This window comes from Battus philenor, unplaced genomic scaffold, assembly GCF_028537555.1.
Source record: "Battus philenor isolate CCGP_79_NKW_IND1 unplaced genomic scaffold, ilBatPhil1.0.hap1 SCAF_10, whole genome shotgun sequence".
In the NCBI taxonomy this organism is placed as follows: Eukaryota; Metazoa; Arthropoda; class Insecta; order Lepidoptera; family Papilionidae; genus Battus; species Battus philenor.
The window spans coordinates 3,188,856-3,213,827 of record NW_027181662.1 but is presented as its reverse complement, the minus strand read 5'-3'; the positions used below and the strand labels follow the sequence as shown (position 1 = coordinate 3,213,827).

The following is a 24,972-nucleotide window of genomic DNA, read 5'->3' as shown; positions in this document are numbered from 1 at the left end:
ACAAAACAGTATAGATAAATAGGTACCTAATAAACTGCACATAAAATAACTAGTCAATTAATAATAGAAAAATTAGAATAAGAAAAGTGTAGTAATGTACTAAGAAAGCACTACCCAAAGAAAACTGTAATAAAAAAATAGAATAAGTCAATAATAAAATAAAGAATAAAAAAAATGTACCTAGCCACCTAAGTGTAATAAGATGATGGAAAGAAGGCGATGAAAACAAGAAGGAATGAAAGAACAAAATGAAAGATATTGTGATGGAAATAAGGTAAGAATAAAAGAAATTGAGAAGAATGACAGTAAGTGAAGAATAAAGATGAAAGATCTAAAAAACTTAATTGTAAACAAAGACCCTGATGCCAACTAATTAGGGGTACGAGAGGCCTCCAATATATCCAATAAAAAAAAACCTGCGTAAGGTATTATAAAGTATTATTTTGGTATTAAAATACAGCAGACCAATAAATTCTGTCAGTAAAAGTACTTCTACAGAGACGAATATAGAAAATATTTAAATATGTAGTTATTCTAAATTTGAAAACCGTTTTCTTACTAAATTATTATTACTTACATTATTAATTTTTGAAGTATAATCAATCACTGTATGTATGTATACTAAATAAATATCGTATATTTTTTACACATGTTACAATAACTTTGGAATATAATCAATAGCCATGTCAGCGGATACTGCATGCTGCAATGATGTACCAAAGTGTTGAACATGCGCTGGTTATCTAGGGTTGAAACCATATGAAGTTTCATTACTAAGAAAAGTCATAATGAAGAGAGAAATTTCTAAGAAAATTGTTTTTTCGCACGACATCGATAGATGGCGCCAGTAGTAGATTGCTTCGCGCTGCCGTTTGAACCGCTTAGTGGTATGTGAGAACACGGCACTTTGTGTCGAAGGTAAATAGTTCACGGACTCATCCGTTCCGTGAACTCTATTTCGACTAAGCTGTAAAAACCCCCTGGGCTAACAGCATCGACTACTTACGACTGACTTATAATTTATCCATCATTGAGCTGCATTTTTCTCACGAACTCATGTAGCAAAAATAAAATCATTTTTTAGAAATGTAACTATTTAATCGTTTTGCAATTACATCTTTATAATTATTTGTGATTTTTAATGTCATAAGATAACGAGACACGGTAACCGGAAGTACTTGTGCGGTATTTTGCAATAAGAATGGAAAAGAGACCACGTTTGCGTTCTCTCCTTTGAGACTCAATACGGTATAATAAACCTGAGTGATTTTAAATCTAAAATCAAATGGTATCGGTCTAAACTAAAAATATATATAAAAGATGTGTATTTTACTAAAAGAACGATTTAAAAAACTTGAAATAACAGACAGACATATTTGTTATTGTTAGATAAGATAGATTCAGCCTAAGGCACGAAATAAATTATTTACTGAGAGGCATCTACAATGTTTCGCATTTTCGATACAAAATTATTCCACGATGAATTTTCGAATAAAACAAAGTCTATTTGTCATGTCAAAACCCCGGAGGCATGTTTTAATTAGTTACGGATTTTGTAAAAATGCTTATCCACGTATAGTTCACACAGCTTGTCACGTTTAGGATGAAATTAATGAATTTTATCGTCAATTGGAATGATTCCAATCAAATGTAATTAATCACAAAATATGTGGATATTCCAACGTATTTAAAAAAAAATATTTGACAAAGGATATGAAATTTTATCGTTACTGATGGACGAAATTATACATAAATATATAGATAAATAAACGTATATATGCGTGTATATATATATATATATATATATATTTATATATATATATATATATATATTTATATATACATAAAACGAAGCTATAATGTTCATTAGGTATTGTGGTCGCCATGCCCGGAGCTGATTTTCAATGTAAAAGCATGTCTGTATAAATATTTTTTAAAAAAAATTCTTGCTTCCTCTGATCACGATGTAGCTTGATATTAACTTAACCGATTTCGATTATCTTTTATATAAGTTGCCAAATACTGTTTTAAAGTTTCTTCGGAAAAAAAATTGCATAAAGTATTCAACTTCCTGAAAAATTCAGGCTTTTGAAACTGCGCATTTGACAGTTCGCTATGAACATCGCACAATCGACAGCTGCGAACTTTGCGTTTGTCTATTCACGCGTTATAAATTTATTTATACTTATTATATATTTATTACTTATACTTCTACTGTTTCCAAACTATAACCATGTTGTCTGTAAGAGGTTTTCTCGTGTGATAAGACCGCCCATTGTACTCTTTTCGTTATTATTATGGAACTATTTAAAGGTATCCTAACGTTGACAATAAATAATATAAAATAAATAAATAATAAGTTGCAGTTGCTATGTCAAAATTTACCAATCACAAAATTTAATATTTATTTCACATTAAATCAACATGTGAAGTGATCACTCTGTGTTATGTTATTGTTTATGCCAAACTGTAAACGTCCCGATTGAAATAATTAATTTACTTGTTATATTAAAATGCAGGCTAATAATTTTTGACTTTACAAAGTCTGTCAAAACAGCTTGTATATTTGTGTAAGAAAAGGACTACTGGAGCTTATGTTAATGGCTCTGTGTTTGGTAGTAATCGGTGTAACATAACTCCTGAAGATGCCCCATGGAGGGGTGAAACACGTGTTGAGTGATTTGACGGTGGCAGTTGTGTAATTCGCATTGTTTGCCGCATACGCATTTATCAGCGGGCTGGCGGGCGGTGCACTTTGTTGCACGACTACCACTGCATGTGGCTAAATATTAGTCCTTTTCTTACTTAGGATGGACTTCTGCAAAGTAACGCCTGATCCATTAAAAATATTTTTGTAGTCCAGTTTAAAGTTACTCTATTAAGAATTATTATATTTATTAAAACATATAGCAAGTCTTTAAGTGAAGTATGTACGAGTATGCCATTGTACGGGTGTCGAAGTAGTTTACGCTACAAATAACGGCACTTAGCAATGTAAACGTTGCGTTCAGTATCACAGCTGCCGGACAGTGCCAGTGTTGAACTGTGTACGCTAAACAAACTGCTGTGGACGCGCGGCGGTTAGTTGTACGCTTAATTTCATTAAGGCTGGTAGCACAATGAGCGGAGAATTAAAAAACCCGTCTAAAATATTTAAAATTAAAAACCCGAATATAACAAGTAGCTTGAGTACATATTCTACGGAAGATTTTTAAAAGAAATAATGTATTGATTTTTGCTACCGCGGATTTTGTTATTAATAGATTTTCAATCCATAAATTTATTTTCAAAAAACATTTATATGACTTATTTTACAAAACCCTTTTTTTTCTATTTAAATTTATTATTACAATTATGCGACTAAAGAAAGTAATTTATATCTTGATTCCTAAATCAATGTCGATATTAAAAAAAATTAAATATCATCAACATCATCTTGTTTCTTCTTCTTTCTCTTTTTTCCACATCCATTATTACCACTTCAACTTGCCAATTTGCTGGGTTAGGTCGAGTACTTTTGTATATCTATAGATCTCATTATTCCTGATTCGATCTCGTAGAGAAATCAAATCGCTACAGCGATCCCTAAGCCATTGTGAGCATGCCAATGAGATCCGAAGTGAAAGTACGTACGTCTAGTAAAGGTAGAAAATTGCGAAACTGGCATAACATAGCATACTTTAGTAACTTAAAACAATAAAATAGCTTAGTGTGTCCCAGCTTAACTAAACCTCGGTAAAAGCCCGCACGCCCGCGAGCGGCAAGTGCATCGCCCATGCGTCCCAGCGTGCGCCTGACACATCAATTATGTGCAGACGCACAGAGCAAACACTACCATTTGCGTTAACCACGGCTGGAAACGGACCTACCAGCTGGTAGAACATTCCAATGATTTTGTTTCGTCTTCAACTTACTAGGCGTGGAAGTCGCTTATCTCAAACCTTTTTTACATAACTCAACTCAATTACTCTCTCGTGTACCTGGGCTCGTACTGTTATATCAAATGCAATATTACTGGATTATATCAAATGCAATATGGCCTAGCGTAAGCTAGCTATCACTCAAAAAGCATTTAGCATGCACACCTCGAATTTGCTATTGGCCGGTTGTTATTGCTTGACTTAACATAACAACCACTTCCAAAAGCGTTAGCTTTGAAAAAAAAAATATTTATATATATATATATATATATATATATATATATATATATATATACACGAGCAGGAGGTACACGAGGGAGTAGTAGAGTTGAGTTACGTAAAAGAGGATTGAGATAAGCGCCTTCCACGCCTAGTAAGTTGAAGACGAAACAAAATCATTGGAATGTTCTACCAGCTAGTAGGTCCATTTCCAGCCGTGTGTGTGCGTGTGTGTGTGTGTGTGTATATTTATATATTGATAAATACGCCAGTAATGCCTCTATATAGAATAATCGGAGGTTATTTCACCCATACTTTATGTTTTTAACGTTGTTTTTGGCTTGTTTTTAAATGACTAGGTCACGCCCGTGAAGGGGATCATATCAATGGAAAAGACAAAATTAGAGAGAACATTTCAAACGGTTTTTAATAAGCAGTAATTAGAAGTCTAAAGTGACAGTGAGCGAGCGGGGCACATTGTTCGTTCAACAGATGGTCGTTAGTGGCGAAATATTTTCGAATGCCGGTTTTGCCGCCCACTAAGTAAACCGACGACATATTGGTCACAATGTTCCTGGTTGCAGGCGAAGTATTACCGCTCTCCGTGGCGATTTTTTGGCTGAAAAATAATCATTGTTATTCGTTCATTATCTGTGATATAATATGAAATTTGGTCTAATTTCACTAGAATCAATTTGTATTATGTTCTAATCAGTTTTATATTACTTGTGATTTAAGAACGAAATTAAGAAGAAAAGAAATTCAATAACTTTCCATTCCCGCATTCACTTTTATCAGTCGTTTAGTTTCTGACCGTGTTTTGGCACTGGCCGGTGGCGCCTTATCCGATAATTCGTTGTATTCGCATCGTTTTGCAATTGTTACGTTCATTTACCGCAATCGTTATTGCAATGTGACCGGCCAGTGTTGTTCCTTTCATTTTGCACCTTTTAAATCATCGTAACTGATATTTCTTAAACTTTCGACATGTCAGATCAATCCATTGATAAAAATATATCAATTAAAAAATATTGACAGAAAAACATTGTTCAAAAATGTCGATAGAAAGATATCGACATAAAGATATCGATAGAAAAATATCGATGGAAAAATATCAATAGAAAAACGTCGAAGGAATAATATCGATAGCTAAATATCAATAAAAAATATCGATATAAAACATGGATAAGCTAAAATATCGATAGAAATAACATCAATACGCATTATTAATTTACTTATATCAATATCTACGTAGGATTATTTACAATAAAAACTTGTGTAGGTCGAGAGAAAATGCCAGACGTATCCAATTTGATATAAACTGTAATCAAACTAAGCTCTCACATAATAGCATCGTTCAACTTAAAGAAACAAAGCTTCCAAACGCATCCTGATCTGAGAAAAGCTCACGACAAACTAATACAGATTTTTTTGTGTCACTCATATTATCTTTAATATTAAAATTTATTCCCAAAACCTAATTTTACTTAAAAAAAATTTTTTTTTATTCAATGAACTTCCTTATTGAAATTATGCTGCTAGCCTCTTTAGAATTTGTGCAGCTCTTCTAGATTGAGTTCACGGAAACAACAACGATTGAAAACCGTAGAATTACACTTGTAATCATTATTAATAAGTTTAATGGAAAGAGATTGACTTTGCTTTACCATTAATGAATTGTATATATTTACATGCTAATATCTAAACTTATGTAATCACGTAATTTCTATACGATGGTTTTAAGCACATTGTTGTTTTTTTCTATAAAGATTTCTTTTTATTTGTTGTAAATTTTAGATTTCTACTTCTATCAATGATGTGATAGACCAGCAGTAGAGAAATGAGACTTGCGATCTTTGGTCGCGAATTCAATATGTAAACTTTGTGCTTTAATTATATAAGATTGCCGTACCTCATAAACAAACTACCCGAGGATGGACAGTAGCGTCCTCTTCGTACCAATATACAGTATCCGGCGATAAATATCGCAAATTGGCCTTTGGAAAGAGAAAATCGGCTAATTTCGGCTTCGTAGAGCGTTATCTCTGTCGCTCGAAATAAACAATTGAACAACGACTGACAAAGCGTCACATAGGTAGTGTGGGACAGAGATAACGCTCTTGTCTCTTTCCAAAGGTCGATGTGCCATATTTATCGCCGGGCATTGTACCACAAGGCGATTTTGGTGTATCTCCCCTTAGACATTAACATTGGGGGAGACCTATGCCTTGCCTGACACGACGACATTTAAAAAATAATTGTATGAGCAGCGAAATAATAGCAGTTTCTACAAAACGTAATAAATCGCTTTGAATCATAACTTTCTAAACAACCGCATAGAAATATCATTAAATTATATTCTATTTAATATCTAATGTAAATATCTAATCTTCTTATATTAAAACATAGAATATAAAAAGGCGCTTAACAATAAATCACTATAATATAAAAATGCAAATGATATCGGTATTAAAATCGTAGTCCAACACCTTCAAATGAATTATAACAGGGGTGGACAACCTGCGGCTCGCAAGCCGAATACGTCTTTTTAAAGAGGTTTCAAAAATTTATAGAATTATTGCAATATTCCAAACAACTTGAATACTTAGGTAAATAATTATATTATACTTCAAAATTCGTAAAATCAAAACATCAAACGATATTAACTAACAAGCGCCAGAAATAACAATTTAGCTGATGATGATCATCATATTAGGTGATAGACGTTCAGAGCAAAGCATTGGTCACCCTTTCAACGTCTCTCTAAATAAATGAAAACATCATTATCATACAGATGAAATAACTAGACTAGAAAATTAGACTAGAACAGTTTTGAACACATCTGCGTTGATATTCTATATCTATCTCATACAAAAATAGATAAAAGGACATGTAATAATTATTATTCAAGAATCAAATGAATGTTCATTTATTACAACTCTTTATATTTTTTAAAAAAACAAACGAAAAAATCATTTCTCAGGATATTATACTTCATTCATTTTTATTCATTTTTATTTCATTCATTCATGTCAGCCTTTAAACACCCACCACAAGAATTCTCCCTTAAAGATCGCCACAACTACCGGTTTTATCGCGACCATCTTACACCTTCAGTAGTGGGGGACATACCCACGCCGCGTCGCAATATTATTACTGATTAAAAAATAAGTATTTAATTTAGGCACACAATAACTTAAAAAATAGACATAGATTATTAAAATGCTTGGTCACCCCTGGATTATACTGTTAGAAATTTAAATGATAGGAGGACAAGCCAACAACGTCAAACAAAGCAACTTCATTATTCATACAGTAATAAACTCTAAGACGCGATCGACTTTCTAACTACAGATGTTATAGTTATCATTCTGCAAAAGAAATTGGAAATCGAAAGTAAAATCGTAGAATTATAAAAATAAATTTGTTATTCTGATTATAATTTTATTTACAAATGTTATTTGATTACATCATTAAACGAATTTATTTAAATCTATAAAATTATATTAGAAATGCATCGTTTATCAAATTGTTCGTTCCGGTTAATATTTAAGTACACACATATGTACATATGTATATATATGTACCTAATATAAATAATACACACATTATTTATACTATATACGTATACCTAATATATACATAACGTCAATTAATACTATATGGTGGGTTTAAATAAAGTTATTGTTGAAAATAATATAAAGAAAATATCTATTATTTGTTAAATTAGGTTATGTTAGTTGACATCCAAACCTACGAAAAAAATTTTCCAGAAGTCGTTGAAGATTTTTATAAAAACGCCTACAAGTTGCTGTTGGAACCGCTGCCATTTCTTCTTATATGTTTTACATTACTTCAGCAAACGTTTCCACAGAGTTATAGAAGACTGCTTTTAGAAAAAAAACACATGGCGACAACGAAGTGACCATTCAATATTGGTGAAATTATTTTCTTCGGTATAACTTTTCATTGGAATATTTCTAGTACCACATCCATACTGGCCTTAGATGTGAGGCAAGTCATTCTGAGAGAATAAACTTATTAGAATAACTTATCCAGAACAGCTAATTCTAGCTCTTTAGATAACATCTAACCTCAAACATCACGTTTTCGCCGACTGGTTATCTGGATTTTATTCTTCGTAAGATCTAAAAACGAAGCAGTTTTATCTTTACTGTAAAACATGAGATTAGATAAAGAATTGAATCTTCGGTAAGTTTTAAATCAATTTTGTCAGTTTTAGCTAAGATAGAATTATTGATGTTACGAATAATATTATACAAATAGAACAACCTTAATTTAAAAAAATTTACCCTAAAACAGACTATAAATTATTCCGAGCATTTATGTGGTCACTTTTGACATTTGCTTTACGTTATCTATGTCACGTCATCAGTCTAACTATCATAAGGTCTGTGACCTTTCATCGTTAGGGTCATATAAACATTATAATTGTCATTTCAGTCACAGGACTTCCAAGGTTGAGAAAAGTCTGCATCCAGCGTAGGGCATTCGCCTTCAATGTTGTAGTCTAGGTCTCCTCTTGCTTAAGGCTCTAGTGGCCATTCTACGCACTATGTGGCCTGCCAACTGCTACTTCAAGTTGCCAATGTGCTGGGCTAAGTTGATTATTTTCATCAGTCAAGTAAACCTGATTCAAGATCACACCTTATTTTTTTTTTAAAAACCTTACTATACGTAAAGAAATGGATCGATATAAAGTAAACGAACTAAAAAATGAAAAGATAAAATTAATACTGTCAACTTTGAATAACTAGTCGCTCGTACCACTTAAAAAAAAAAAAACAATTGATAATCACAGCCTTCTAGATATCTCCACTTCAGTTCGTCTTCCGCCTTCGTCTATAGTGCGTGTGACTGGAATATCGAGAATATTTTTTTATTTCCATTCGAAATTCAACTTTCGAAATCTTTTTTTTTTTGTGTTGGCATCGGTGTTGTTCGAAGTGATAAGGAATTGCAAACATTATACATTTCATTTATTGCGCGTTAATTACGCTGTTAAATTCATTTTGTGTGGTATTATGGTCCATTTATTTGGCGGGAAATTTCAACAGGATCGTTTCGACAATTAATTAATTGCCGAAGCGGTTATAGGTTTAAGTATACGGTGAAAAAAAATTACAAACATTTTTTTTAAATTTTAAATAAATCAGACAGTCTTATATACATTACATTTTAGACCTTGAACAAAATGATTTATTTATTAATACAATTGCACAAGTAAGTCAATTTTTTTTAATCCTTTACCATCAATGACGCATCATTTGTTTACTTTCAGTTCAAGTAAATTTTAAATGAAATTTAATTAGTTTTTGTAACAGATAATAAGTAATTTCGTTTATAATAAGATTATTTTAATAATATTAAATTATTAAAAGCATTATATTTTCTACAATGGTTAATATGAAAATCTGGTAATTAAAATATTATGTAGCGATCAAGCGGAAGCCTCCGAGAAAGCCTTCTCCTCAAACCCGCGGAATCATTAAATACAAGTAAAGCAACCATGACATTCCGACAAAAAAATAAAAATCCAAAAAAATTCTTTGTACATCATTTTATTACTTTTATACGAGATATTAACATAATTTTAACAAGTGTGAAAGCAAAACGCTTTTATAACTATTTCCAATCATCTTTATATAAAGTGATCACACTGAAATATGCTACATTAATTTATTGTATCTATTAGGATACGCAATTAACGTCTGTCTGTACAAAGTTTTCAGAGACACATAGTAAACAAAATTTAATTTAATAAGTAGTTATCCAAAATTTAAACAGACTTTTTCTTACTGTGTAATCATTACATTATTAATTCTAAAACTATTGATTTTCAATATAAACAATCATCCTGTATACATTGTAATGCTTAACCATCAATATTTTTCTACTACTTTTAAAGTAAACGAGTTGTTGAAAGTTTGTGGATTTTCTTTTTAATATGTATTACGTGACCTAGTAAATGCAAATTATAAATAACTTAACCAATAATGAGATTTCTGATAACAAAACTATTTTAATTATAAAACATCTGAGCCAAGAATAAGGTATGTAAATTATATTGACATTGATATTTTAACCCAAATTCAAAGATATGAAAGATAAGGCGAAACCAAAGCAGGTTTTTAGTATATGTATAATATTCTACTGGTACCCGTTGGTGCTGAAAGGTTAAAATACTGTGAATAAAAAGTAAAATGAATTTGTATGAAAATGTAAATTCTTTATTTATTCTTCCAAATCAATTTCACCTCCTTCAAAGTAATCCTCGTCCGGTAAAACTCACTTTTTCAACATTTTTTCCAGTTCTCGAAACGGTAGGAAAAGCGTTTTTCCGGTATAGCCTTCAAGAGCTTCTTCGATTCGGTTTTTAGCTCCTCAATCTTGTCAAAATGTCGTTCCCGCATTGGCCTTACGAGTTTGCTGAATGGTGAGTGCGGAATGATACGAGTCTAGTTTTCGACGCTTTTTTTTTTCAATAAATTAACTATTTTAACACCAATCGAGACTTGAATTGTTTGATAAAATGAAACATTTTACATAAACAGATATAATTAAACCTTTTATTAGATAGACGCTTGGCAAATGTTACAGACAGTCATACTATCCGGGAGTTTCTTATATAACAATTTCACTTTAAGATTAGTTAAATTTTAGTTAAGATCACGGGAAGTCGCAAGATACAGGCAGGGCTAGGCTGGTCATCGTAGCGAGCTTTGGGGAAGGCTGCTATGGTGATGACGTTTCAACATTTATTTATTAATGTTACTACTTAATTTTGTAATTACAACACAGTGGTATTCCATAATTTTAAGCAATATAATTAAAAAAGTCATTCAAAAGATCATCAGTGGTAACTCACTTCTTAGAGTGTCCAAATGACAGTCGTTCAAAAGTGAAAGATGTTGGCATATTTAATTTTAGTTTTGCAATTGATTGCAGATTAACACTTAAAATATATATGTCATATATTAATAGCCATCATATATAAATAATAGATAATGATAAGAACTTTATCAATAATTATTGGTGTCATTGTACTGTGTGATTGCTTATTTACAATAGCATAGCATTGGTTGTAACGAAGATATCTACTGATAAATAAACCATTGATTCCGGATCCAATAGCTTAAGCTCTATGAAACTGTAAAATAGATTAGCAGCAAACTTCTATGAGTTTACACATATGTATTAAATCATCGCAATATCTTTGGAACCATATGGCTAAAAAACTTGAAATTTGGTAAAAATAATCCTTTTAACAAGTAAAAATCAGCTAAGAACGCTTTTCACGTAATTCTTCCATAAAAGAGAATTAAGGGATAGTTCATTTTTAATGATGATTTTTAATGCATATTTTAAATTGTACCTCTTATACGTATAATACTTCAATAGATTTGTTTGAATGTTAAATTAAAAGGAATGGCTTTTTATTAAATAACATGTCTGAAACATATTGAGTATAAAACAAAACGGTCGGAGGAAACAAAAACTTCAACATTCCGAAAAAAATATTGCGGTATAAATCAGTCATCCATTTTTTCGATTCAGAACCTTAATAACAGTGATAACTATTGCCAATCGAACTTTGCAAAATCCTAGCTGGCTTTAACTTGACAAAATTAATATTATTATGAAATATCAAGTTGATAAGCCTCATGGTTTCAGAGAAATCGTGATGAGTCTGTTGAGGTGAAGATCGCCTGTATGCCATCATTTAGTATATTAAAAATATTCCTTCTACACTTATTCTCTGTTGATGTAGTTGCTGTTAGCCTGAGGGCTTTTACAGCTTCATCAGAGCTGAGTTCACGGAGCGAATAAGTCCGTGAAATTTAAAACTTAAAAACAAAAAAAGCTGGTAGGGCGAGTACCAGTTCTTTTTTTTTGGCCCCCGCTATTGGGGGCCTCTCGTACCCTCTATCTGTTGTGGGACAGGGACTTTTTATTTACATTTATTTAATTTTTCACAGATTTTTTTTTCTCTTCTTTCATACTTCATATAATCTTTTGTTCACTTCTTTCTTTCCACAATTCCACTGTCTTTCCCTTTCGCTCTGTATCGCCTTTCATTCATTCCTCATTTCATTTTACATTTTCTATAATTCTATTGTTATTGTACATCACATTTTTACTTAAATACTATAAATATTCTATATCACAGTATTTTTTTATCATTTTGCTTTTATTTTTCTTTATTAGTTCTATTTCTTTGCAATATTCAGTTTTTATTTCTTTCTATAGCTTTTGCGAGTACCAGTTGCATGAAGACGTTAGCACGTAACAAAGCGCTCTACCCGAGTAGAGCTATGTATTGTTTGTGGTGGTATTGTGTGTGTGCCGCTTGAGACGGCAGCGTGGGCCACAGGCGAGTCAAGGAGGGATCCGGATCCAACCATGATCCGCCCGTGCTGTTCACGGTTAGGAAGCGGGCGGTCGCTCTCTAAAAACGAATGTGCCTTTTACATCTGTTTACACTTCCATAAACAATAAGTAGAATAATTCCAATAGCAACTATGTAGTGCAATAATTTTACACATAAATACACTGTTGATGTTCTATGAAAACGCAAAGATATCTTTTATCTCGTCGAAATAAGCCACGTGATTAAGATGATTTTCTTGAAACGATCAATCATATGATATCGGGATATTTATTTATCGTCTCATATTGTCGAACGTCCTTCACTTCGAAAACAAATATTACTATGTGACAATGCTCGAATTATCTATTTTTTGTTCGATAATTTCATATCGAAAAACCTCCAAACTGACTGAACAAGGTAAAGGACGCACCTATTTTAGTCACATTCGTTAAAAGCAGTACCGACTCCGTGTCACGTATATAAACAACTCAACTGTTATCGCATAATGTCTACATATACAGGGTGATTGGTTATATGCAGTTATAAGAGTTCTAAAGGGCTAATTTCTCAGTAAAAAATTAGTACTAATACTAATTTAGATTTATAATAATAAGAAAAAAGAATATTTAATGAAATCAGGCGTTACCTTGCGGAAGTCCATCCTAAGTAAGAAAAGGACCAATATTTAGCCACTTCCGCACATGCAGTGCCTAGTGTTTGCCGCATACGCATGTATCAGCGGGCTGGCGGGCAGTGCACTTTGTTGCACGACTTCCACTGCATGTGCGGAAGTAGCTATTTATAGGTCCTTTTCTTACTAAGAAAAAAGATAGTCAGTAAGATTAAAAATATATTTTTACATTTTTTCGATTCAATTATATTCCACAATATAATGTATATAGGGTATAATGTATATAGGGTTTCAAAAGATTATAACTTGACAGTAATTTCCTTTTTTTGGTTCAGCTTCATACAAAAAAACTTAAACATTTTTTTTCGCCTTAAAACTTTGATTAAATTACTTTACTAGGTCTATCGATTGGTTTTAAAAAAAAAACAAAAAAAAAGTCCTAAATCCGTCCTATCATGGTTTTGATCATTTGTGAGACAGTAAATAATAATAAATTTTTATATGTAATAATAGGAATTTTGTAACTGTCTTTTCTTACTTTATCATAATTTTGTTGTATATTATTTTTAAAATCATTGATTTTCGAATATGGCGTATCGATCGAATTGATAGCAAATTAGCCATGCATTCACTCATTAAAATCTTTCATACCTATTACCAATCATTCTCTATAAGTAAAAATGAATCTTCAAACGTTATGCGCTAAACTTAAGATATTTTTGACTTTTTCGACAATTTTTTTTTCATATCTTTTTATCAAAAAGATTCTAATGGAGAGAATAAATAGTAAACTGAGAGGAAAATAAAAAAATGCTACACTATTCTTTTCCTATATAAGCCACAGAGTAAATTAATACATATGTCTGTGGAAGTATGACACGACGTCAATCAAAACAAAAAAGACGCGTTAAGATTATTATCTATATGCCTCGAAGTTGATTACAATAGTGTGACAGTACACGAGTCGGTCTGGACAGCTAGTATCAAATAAAAATATATTACAATGTCATAAACCAGGGATAACCAACACGCGGCCCGCAGGCCGCTTGCGGCATGATAAACATGTAAATGCGGTCCAACCAACCAACCAAGCTTTGCTAAAATTGAATTTATTTTGTCGACTTTCTCCAAACAATATATTTTTAAATAATTAATTAATTCCCGAAGACTTTGAATTAGAAGTGATTGACTTAGAAAATAAAATCGATTTAAAAACGTCTTTGTCTCGGTAAAAATAGAAATTCTTTACAAAATATACGTGAGCTGTGAGATACTTCCGTTTTCCACCAAAAATGATATATATGTTAGGAATATGAATGCTTCCAAAATAATATTTTCCACCGAGAAATTAATCAAAAATGGCTAATATTGATCAGCTTATATCGTTTTCGGTAGATTTTTTAACAGTGCCAAAATTCTGATTAAAGATTTCAAGTTATTTTTTTTTATTTCTTCTTTTCTTTTCTAGTTTATTTTCCTTTTGCGTTAAACATATATATCATTTTTTTTAACTTTTATACTTAAATATTTGTAAATTATTATTGAATGCCCGCAAAAATTTTAAACTGACCCGTTGATTAAAAAGTTTGCTCACCCCTGTTATAGACTTTATAAAAACATATATACTAACAATATTATAAATAATTATAAAATGACTATACTTATATATATACTATGATGAATATAGGTAGAAATTGGTACTGCAGCGATCATTGTGATATAAAGATCGCTTTTGTATGCGATAATAACATTTTTGTTATATAAAATCGATAATATATTATATTTACATAATACATAAAAACATACAGTTCAGACGATAAGTAAAAAAATTGTTCTAAAGTCGTTCATCAATGTCATGATTAAATTGCCCTTGTTCTACAAATAACTTATATAAAAAAAATACAAAAGTTCTCAGACGAAATTCTGTGAACTTTTCAAGTTTACAAAGGCGCTGGGAGCAAAAGATGTTTTCATTGTACTCGAAGATAATAAAAGTTATGAGAAGGTCCCACCGAAAACTAGCTATATATAATAAGATGCTTATACTTTATATTTTATAAAGGTCGGTTTACACAATCTTATCGGCCATTATTATTAGGTATATACAACGAAGGGCCGTGTTTACTGTGAAGTCAATTCTATACTGAGTTTCGATACAATCACGTCAAAATCAAACTCGACTCGTATATAACAGATCTTTCTAGAAGCATTGCAAGAGATTCGTCTGACACTTCTCCCAAGACTTATGCTTTCCGAAGTGATATTAATGGTAGCCAAATGATAGCAACCGACCAAGTCAAGGTTCAGCCATCTCGGACGCCCTTAATTAGGAACTGAGTACAAAACGAGATACCTCTCGCGGGAACTCTTAACACTAGTAACTGCAGTGGAGTAAATCCGTTGAAAGAGTAGTATGTAGCGGTACGAAGCGAGGTTCTTTAGAGAGTCCTCTAGCTACACTAAAAGTCCCCTTCTATTTAAGCCCGCCAGGTCACAAAAAATGTTTCGTCTAGAATAAAAGTGGTAGTAATGACCAATTTACAGTTTGTTAACGTGATGAAAAATAATAAAAACCCAAACACTAGTAAGAAATATATTCAAGAATGTAAAAAACATCGTACATTCTTATCTTATCATTACACATCACCACTGCATTTTATGTATCGATAATAAAATAGATATTGTTATTCTAAGCAAAGAAATCAACTGTTCCTTTTTACTTATTTTAAACGTGTATTTTACGACTGTTTTAAATTATGTAACAAAGATTATACATACCAACTAACCTTATTCGAATATCACGCATCTTTTCACTATGATTTTTATTTAAAACCAAACTAATTGTAGTTACGAAATTTTAGTTTTTTTATAGAAAATGTGTTGTAATATTTATAAACTGCCTGTAACCATAAATGCTGCCGAGCATACAAACGTCGGGCAATACAGATATAAAATTAAATATTATATATTTCTTAAATATTACTCATTGCATGCTATATCATTTACTCATAGCCACTTCTATGTGCTAATTCGCAGAGCTATATATACTTCCGTTCATCAGTTCTCTTCATCACTGAATCGATCTGGAGAAATCCTGAGCTTATACCTCTAAAAGGCTCGTTAAACAACTGAGGACTTGCCAATGAGACCAAGAGGTAGAACTCAGGTCTTAGACCACATAACATGCAGAACTGCCACGGAGGCCTTTAGGTTTTGGAATGGAAACCACCGATCGGTAGGAGCAGCATAGGACGTTCACCTCTTGACCTTGTTAAGGCTGTCGGAAGATGATCACTTCCTACCGCTCCTATTGGAATTCAAGGAGAATGACTGCGTCTAGCAGATGATGATTTACGACTGAAGTCATGATGATGATAATGAATCATAACATTAATATTACATGTCTCGACATATTAATGTAAAAAAGAGAAAAAATGTTTTGTTTATATGAACATACATACGTACTATATTTATTTATATATATCTTAGAGAGTGGACTCAACACAAAACGTGAGTCACGTTCCTATTTGCGCAATATTGTACCGCGTCCGAGTTCTTTAGAGATTATGGTTTCGTTTACACAGCCAATGGAATTTAGTCCGTTATGTGCTTTACGTATATTTGTTGTGTGATATTAATGGATTGTCCTGATAGAAGCAGTGTAGATACGACCGCTGCCCCTGTATTGTTTTATTACTTATTCATATTAATATCTACATACCACTATACATCATACGAAGAATGCCAGAAGGGTCCAATTTGATTGAAACTAGAATCAGATATAACTCCTCTATAAAGGTATCCTTTAACTTACTACAAAGGTTCTAAACACGCTGTGATAGCCTATAGAGCAATTCATTTCCAAGCTAATATCACTTGACAAATCCATCACACTATAATATGATGATTTTACAAGTTTTCGGCCGTTCGACCCCGTTTTCGCGATCAGCGTGGGCGATCCGGGGTAGGATCAGTACTTCCTTAGATTGTTGAGTGGTCCACGCTGTTCTCCAATCCACACTCTAAACTCACTACGCTAACTTCGACACTGACAAAACCAAGTTAGCATCGCCTTCACCGCTTCCACCTCCGTAGGAGTTTCACAAGTAGGCTCTGAAAAACGACCAGACCCTTCCGCTCCGTGATCTTTTGTCCGACGAAGCTGTAAAAGCCTTAGGGCTAACAACACTAACTTCTATCGAAACAATACAATGCACGTTTTTGTTCAATAAACTTTTTAAATTTATTACAACATAATTTAGAGACATGGCAGTAAATTGTAATACCGTACACAAACATAAATAATATCTATCTATTCAATATAATTATCACAAATAATATCTAATATGTAAAATTCTCGTGTCTCGGTGTTCGAACTTGAACTCCTCCGAAACGGCTTGACCGATTTTTACCAAATTTTACATGCGTATTCAATATGTCTAAGAATCGGCTGCTATCTATTTTCCATACCCCTAAGTGATAAGGGTGGTCCACCCCTAAATTTTATATTTAATTTTTTAGACAATTTTTTTGGTTTTTATTTTATTATGATACAGCATACAAAAATACATACAAACCTAAATTTTCACCCTCTACAATCAACCCTTATCTTACATTTGTTAATTAAAAACTTTAATTCTTTTTGCAAAACAACGTTTGCGGGATCAGCTAGTCTTTACAATAAAAGTAATGAATGTGCGTGAGAGTGAATTTCTCCGCTATTTGTAAAATAGATCACAAAAGAAATGTGAATTTTTTATTGATTTTTCCTCAGGCGAGGGCGTGTTCAGAACCCACGTGACTTTAAGCTAAAGATTACCATTAGAGAGTAAATGAATTTGATTGTCATTTCTTTCAACGGCTCTTACATTCTCTTAAGTGGAAATATATATGAACAAAAAAATTAATAAATGAATAATTGAATAGTGAATAGTGAAGAATTTCATGCCGCATGATTTCTGTATAATACTGCAATATCTTCACTAATATAGATAAAAAAGATGTTCGTGTAGTCACTTTTTTTTCTCTTTTATACTTTGTTATTGTAAACATAATTGTTAGTGAACTTTTACGACTACTAAGGCTAATAATAAGCCAAATATCTGATCTTTGAAATTTTAATGTAAATTGTGATTATATAAATATATTAAATCTATTAAGAAATAAAGCGTACACGTGTTAGAACGTCCCAAATAAAATGTAAGGAATTATTTTGACGTGTCTTGTTACTTTAAAGAAAACATTCCAAATTTAAAAAGTAATAGTAACATTTTCATGCTGATTGAAATCATGTCACACCGAGGATTTTAAAACATTTTCAATAAGGTCCCTATATTTTTGTCTATAGTAATAATGTCGTAACGAATGTTTATTTACATCATCGTCATCAGTTCAACCGTAACATATCTGTTATATATCACAACACCTTACAAGTGGCGTACGTATCGTCAATCCAAACTCGGATATTTATGTGACCAATTCGCACAGGTATATCGTAATGGATTATAACTTACCAAGTTTCTATTTAACAAAAATCGATTATTTTTAAAATTCTAAATCTGTTAATTCACCTATACTCTGACAGTGTTATATATATTTTAAACATTGATTATATTTTTAACGTAAATTCATTAAATTGTTATTTTAATATTCCGCGCCGTATTCAAACCTCAAATAGTTTTCTAGTGTCTCTAGAATGTTCAGTAATTACAATTAACTAAATGAAAATTTATATTTTGATGAAATATCGTAAATTTTAGAGAATTTGGGAAATAACTATTCTATAAATAATTGGCTAATCTGACTTCGATTATCTGTTTGTTGTTATTGGTTTTTGTTTTAAATAAACAAATTTAACCCTATATCTTCTGTATCAGATTTAATATAATTACGTATTTAGTGGTAGCTAAGCGGTAAAGGACTTGCGATCATAGGTCACGGGTTCTTATATAATTCACAATTTGTGCATTAATTATATATATAGGATTGCTACTGATCACAAACATGTTTCCAAAGGATGAGATATCATAATAGAACACTGCGATCGCTTACTGGCCTGCCTGTTGTATCTTTTGGGCAGGCCCATGCCCTGCAGTGGGCTTGATTTGGCTGAAACGACAACGTTTTTATTTATTATTTACATATTTAATCACTAATTTTTGTAAATTTAAGCAAATCTAAAATCAATTTATTCACAATTCATAATATTTATTATAAATTTTGTATTTGTTTCTTGATTGTAATCAACATTGACGGTTTTACTTCAATTAATAAATAAATAGACGAGATTTGTAATAACATTTGTGTCGAAATTCATTTCAACGCATTTTAACCACGAGAAAATGCCACGGTGAAGAATCACGCATGGAGTTTAAAATGGAAGTCCCTGTTGTTCAAGTAATGGCGCCCCGTTCTCCTACATTACGCTTTATATACGTGCCATTTATTACAAAATCCACCAAATTATTTGTACTTTAGAGGTTACATTAGACTAACAAAAGGAACATAATTCTTGTAAACTGGATATTCAGTCTACATACCGGGTCGATATAACCCTGCGCAGCTGCGGCACATTTTGTATAAGCATAAACAAAGCATTTTACCGACTTTTTTTTCTATCTGATTAGTTATATTAATTTTCTAATTCATTGAAGAGTTGACTTATCGCACCAATCACGTCTGCGCACAATGAAAACTCACAGCTATAAGATAAGATTAGTCAATTTACGGCAACGCTAATGAAAATGTGTTGGTCGAATGAACGAACTTAGTTTAGTGATTTAAAAACTTGGTAAGTTACATTTAATAAAGTCGGCTATAAAATCCACTCTTATCATTTGCTTTTAAAAATACAAATTCAATTCAACATGGAGTTTACACTAGAAATATATATTACTGTACATTGTTATCATATCTATATGGTGGTCTATTTCTTATATTTTCGGAATATTATATGACTAATTAAAACCTTAAATTATTGTCAACTTAAGATCGCTTATCTCAATTGTGTGCGTTATAAGTAAATTGCCAGAAGAACCCAATTTTTTTGAAAAAAGAATTTGATTCTTAGGCTCCCCTGAGGTGGCATCTGTGAACATAAAGACGCGTCCTGGTCTATGAAGAGCCCATAATAAACTTGATTTTAGTGTAGTTATACAATATTATTAATGTATGAGATAGAGTGAGATTGCCATGCTTTAGTGTAATTAAAATACATTATAGTAGGATTTTTATACAAGTTTTTCTTAAACAAACTGTTTAAATATTTATTAACACATTCGATACTGAGAAAAAAAACGCAGTTTCCTGTCCAGGCCGTTTCGGTCAAAGTTGCCTGAAATTAATTATTTCCATAAATAATAGCTCAAATTGACTTTTATTATAACCAAGTACCATTCGAGTAAAAGATAAAAATGTATAAGCAAAAAAACAATTTAGTAAATTTTAAACAGATTTATGAGTTTTAATAGGCCTAAAGGGAAACTTCCGCGTTGGCAGAGAACGTGTTAAACAAAAACTCATAAAATATAATAAACTACGTGATAGTTAAGAGATATTATGTAGAAGTATTAGAATAGTTATTTTCTAATAGCTTTCATTGAGAATCTTTTAGACCAGTGTTTCTCAAAGTGAAGCCCACGTTGAATAGGGGGGCAATTTGAAAGTGGAATCGTCAAGAGTTTAATCCTTTCGCTTTAATATAAGAAACGTATTTGTTACTTAGGGGGCATTAAGATTTTAGAAAGCCTAAGGTTGCGCATGATAATTAAAAAGTTGAAAAACACTGTTGTGCTCATGTTCTTTTCTTCTCGCCCCCACCTCGCTGCGCTTTCCCAAGGCGAGGTACTGCGAAATTAGTAGCACTATAAAGATAAATTTCATTTATTCAACGTTAAAACTTTTACAGGACTTATTGATTCGTCATCTCTTTTTAAATTTATATTATTTTTTTCTCATCTCTGCTTCGCAAGGTTTTAGTTGTGGAGAAGAAGCAAGATGAAACTCCACAACAATACAACGCTTAACTATTTCTAGATGTAAAGATAAAGATAAAATGAATTTATTCAACATCAGTACTTTTAACAGGACTTATTGATCGGCAACTTTTTTATTCTATTTTATTTTTAACTCTACTCTGCTCCGCAAGGTAGTTGTGGAGAAAAAGCAATAAGAAACTCCACAACAACACATATTTTAAAAACAGTTTAACAATAACTTATGCGTATACACTTTCTGTCAGATGTAATCTTAATGAGAACAATCAAGCGAAATCTTGCCAACAAGGATTCATTATAATATTAGTTAATTGAATAATATGCTTTTATCGTCAATTTACTGAACATTACTAAAATGCGTTTTGTATTTTATAAATTGTAGTCCAATAATATTCCACAGAATATATAAGTATGTTTAAATTTTATTTAACACTTCAGATCATTCATTTTCTTCTCCTTAGATTTTATTCTTTTAATACACTCCTATCTGGTTTTGGACATGGCGTTACATTATTAAAATGCTGTTTATTTCCTTATTTTATTATCGTTAGTACATTTATTTCACAGCAAGATTTTAAATCTATTTTATTATTTTTGTTATTTTATTTACAATTCTTTTTTAACTTTTGATCTCCTCGTGTTTTACCTTTTTTTTTCGGTAACCTTTCTTTTAATCACGACCTCAATTATGACCCGCAATCCGAATCGCAGCTCTTATCGTCATTTATTAGTGAGGCGAAACCGCCCACGCTAATCTACTACAAGCGTTTGCAATTTCATATCACAAACCGATGCTAACAAAAATTTCGAAGTAAATATTAAAGTAATGTATTATAAATAACATTGTACAGGTATTTAACAGAAGTTAAGTAATGGATAAGGCGATGTTAAAGTGATTAACGTGTGAAATAAAATGTCTGATAGCATCAAAGAGTTGTGTAAGCAGTACGATGAAGAAGTGGCCGACACCCGCGACAGAAGCGTCGGTCTGTATTGCAACGAACATTATATATATATAAGGATTATGTAATTTAAGCGATATAGTTCAAAGTTTGTCTGAAGTGACAGGTCATATCACTCATGCAACCGATGACCGTCTGGGCGGAAAGGTTCTAGATCGGCAATCAGGAGCCGGTAAATATAGATAGGTCCTCTACTAGGTGAACTAGAAACATAGTTAATTTCGCGGGCAGTAAGGGAGCAAGGGCAGTGTAAGTCCAGCTATCATGGATTATCTTTGAGGGAGCAACTATACCTTGCAATCAGTGCCTTTAGACCAGAGTTCCCCAAACTTTTTTGTGTCATACACCCCTTGTCATGTTTTCCCGTGTTGGGTAGACCCCCTACTTACCTGATATTGATTTCCTGTAAATTTCTAACTGTAGTGAAGTTTAGTGTTAATAACTTAAAGTAAAAACACATGTTAATTTATACATTTATTAATTGAATTTAAATTAAAACTACTCAAAATAAAATTTTGTATCTGTTATGTATAATATACGTAACATTAAATAAACAAATTTTTCACTTCATAGGTACTTTTATAAATAATGTAAATGTTTTGATATTATAAGATAGTATGATGTAAGTAAATAGGTACCATCAGTGTATGTGTTGAAATCCACTATCGTGGACCCCCATTTTCATTTCATGGACCCTAAAATTTTTTTCCGCTGACATAGACCCCTTGCAGGTTGTCATAGACCCCAAGGGGTCGATATAGACCACTTTGGGAATCACTGCTTTAGACTTATTATATTAAGAAGAAAAATAAGAAGGAGTCAGTAGCATAGCTTATGATATTTCTTTTTTGTTTTCAAAAAAGTTAACAAATCTTTCATGGGACTGAGTGTACACATATCTATTAAAGTTTTACATGATATCTAAGATCTTCTGTTCACTAGTACAGAGTTATATTATAATATATACATTAATCAATCAAAGTTTATCAATAGGCAACATTTTCGACCCCTTCTATCTATTGTTTCGGATGAAATTAGTGCTATTAGCACTGGGAGCTTTTACAGCTTTGTCAGAATAAAGTTTACGGTACTGAAAGGTATGTGAACTATTCAAAAGCGAAGTCTTCTGGTACAAAAATATATTATTGAATCATTACACTTCAGACAGCTTGGATTCTTCGATGAATGTAATTATAGACTCTTTACGTCCATGTGTGATATGTTACAACTTTTAACAATAAGATATTTCGTATTTGCTTAGTACTTATAAAAGTAAAAATAAAGTGGATTTACATTTATTTATATTTTATTCGTTACAGATGAAAAATAAAAATGTCGTTATTGATTTTATATTTTTTATATTTCCAGGGTTATTTACAATCCCCGAATATCCAGAATTCGAGGCGAAGCGAGGCATGTGGTCGTCGGCGTTGGACGCGATCTTCACAACCCTGCGATATTTAGCGCCGGCAACCCTTCTTACACTGCTGTGGAGCCAACAAAACTTTATATTTAAGTTACTGAAGTACATAGATTCGGCTTTTAGAGCACGTAAGTTATTTTCATCTGCACTAAACTATTTCTAGATGTAAAGATAAAGATAAAATGTATTTATTCAACACTGAAACTTTTAACAGAACTCTTATTGATCGGCAACTTTTTTAATCTATTTTATTTTTAATTCTACTCTGCTTCGCAAGGTGGTTGTAGAGGAAAAGCAGGAAGAAACTCCACAACAACACATATTTTAAAAAACATTTTAATTAATATATTTATTAAATTTATTTATATTATTTATTAAATTATTTCAATTAATAAATTATGCTCATACACATTCTGTAAGATATAACCTAATTGAAAACAAAATAATCAAGCGACATCACTGTCAGAGATTTTTATCATTTAAATATCCGTTTATTTATTTATTTATCTAATATTCTTTATTGTACACGTTAAGATACATTTAATAAGTTTTACAATAATACAAAAAAGTACAATGGGCGGTCCTATCACACAAGGCAATCTCTTACAGACAACGAACATAAACAGACATAGACATACATACTGAAACATACATACATATGTATATAACAACGTTTATTGAATAATATACCTTTTCCATATTACTGGTCGTCCTATTTTTATTTGCGGAATTTTATTAAAATGTCTGGTTCCGCTACAAATGAATACAGGTCTACTGTAAGAAATTGTATGTGTGAATTTCCATATCTTGTAATCAAAGGCATTTCCAGTTTCATTCTTTATTGCCTACTAACTAATATAGACAAAAGATGCAGAGTAATAAAAGGTGTTAGTTAAAATTTATACGAGGTTATATGTAGCTAGTGAGCTGTAAGAAAAAATTTAATTATCATACACACCTTTATTAGTAGCCTATTCAAGCGTTTAAATCATAATTTTATCTGAAAATATGACGGCAATAAGACCACTTTATCAGGATTAGATCATCTAAATGAATCCTTTTCGCCTTGGAGATATCTCTAATGTCAACATTGTGTCATTGTTTTTACATACGTCATTACTAATGTAAGCACTTGACTAATTGTAACAAAGATTCGAATGTCAAACTTGAAATTAATACATAAATAGAATGTTTAGTGCCTCTTAATGGAGGTACTAAACATTTTATTTTATGATCAATATCACAATTGTTCAACAACACATTATTCTTTAGAGACAGGATATAAAATATAACTTTTTTCTTTAGTGATGCAAAAGAAAGCGACTAACTTTCCTCAAAATCACTCATTATCAAATGAAAGTGGTCCTTCTTAACAACAATTATGAAATGAAGCAAATAAATAAATAACATTAAAGAAATTAATAAGAAAAC

General features: G+C 31.6%; 1 protein-coding gene across 2 annotated transcripts in view; it reads left to right on the top strand.

Moving 5' to 3' along the window:
• Positions 1-24,972, top strand: part of LOC137924609 (putative leucine-rich repeat-containing protein DDB_G0290503) — a 60,292-nt gene that overhangs the window by 28,670 nt on the left and 6,650 nt on the right. Inside the window, exons 1-2 of one of the 2 annotated variants that reach the window (XM_068768028.1) lie at positions 22,019-22,142; positions 23,487-23,669. In XM_068768028.1, coding sequence (XP_068624129.1) covers positions 22,070-22,142; positions 23,487-23,669 — 256 coding nt within the window. In that variant the 5' untranslated portion in view covers positions 22,019-22,069. Of the gene's footprint in view, positions 1-22,018; positions 22,143-23,486; positions 23,670-24,972 lie in introns of those variants that run through there. The other variant, XM_068768036.1, reaches the window with a different exon arrangement.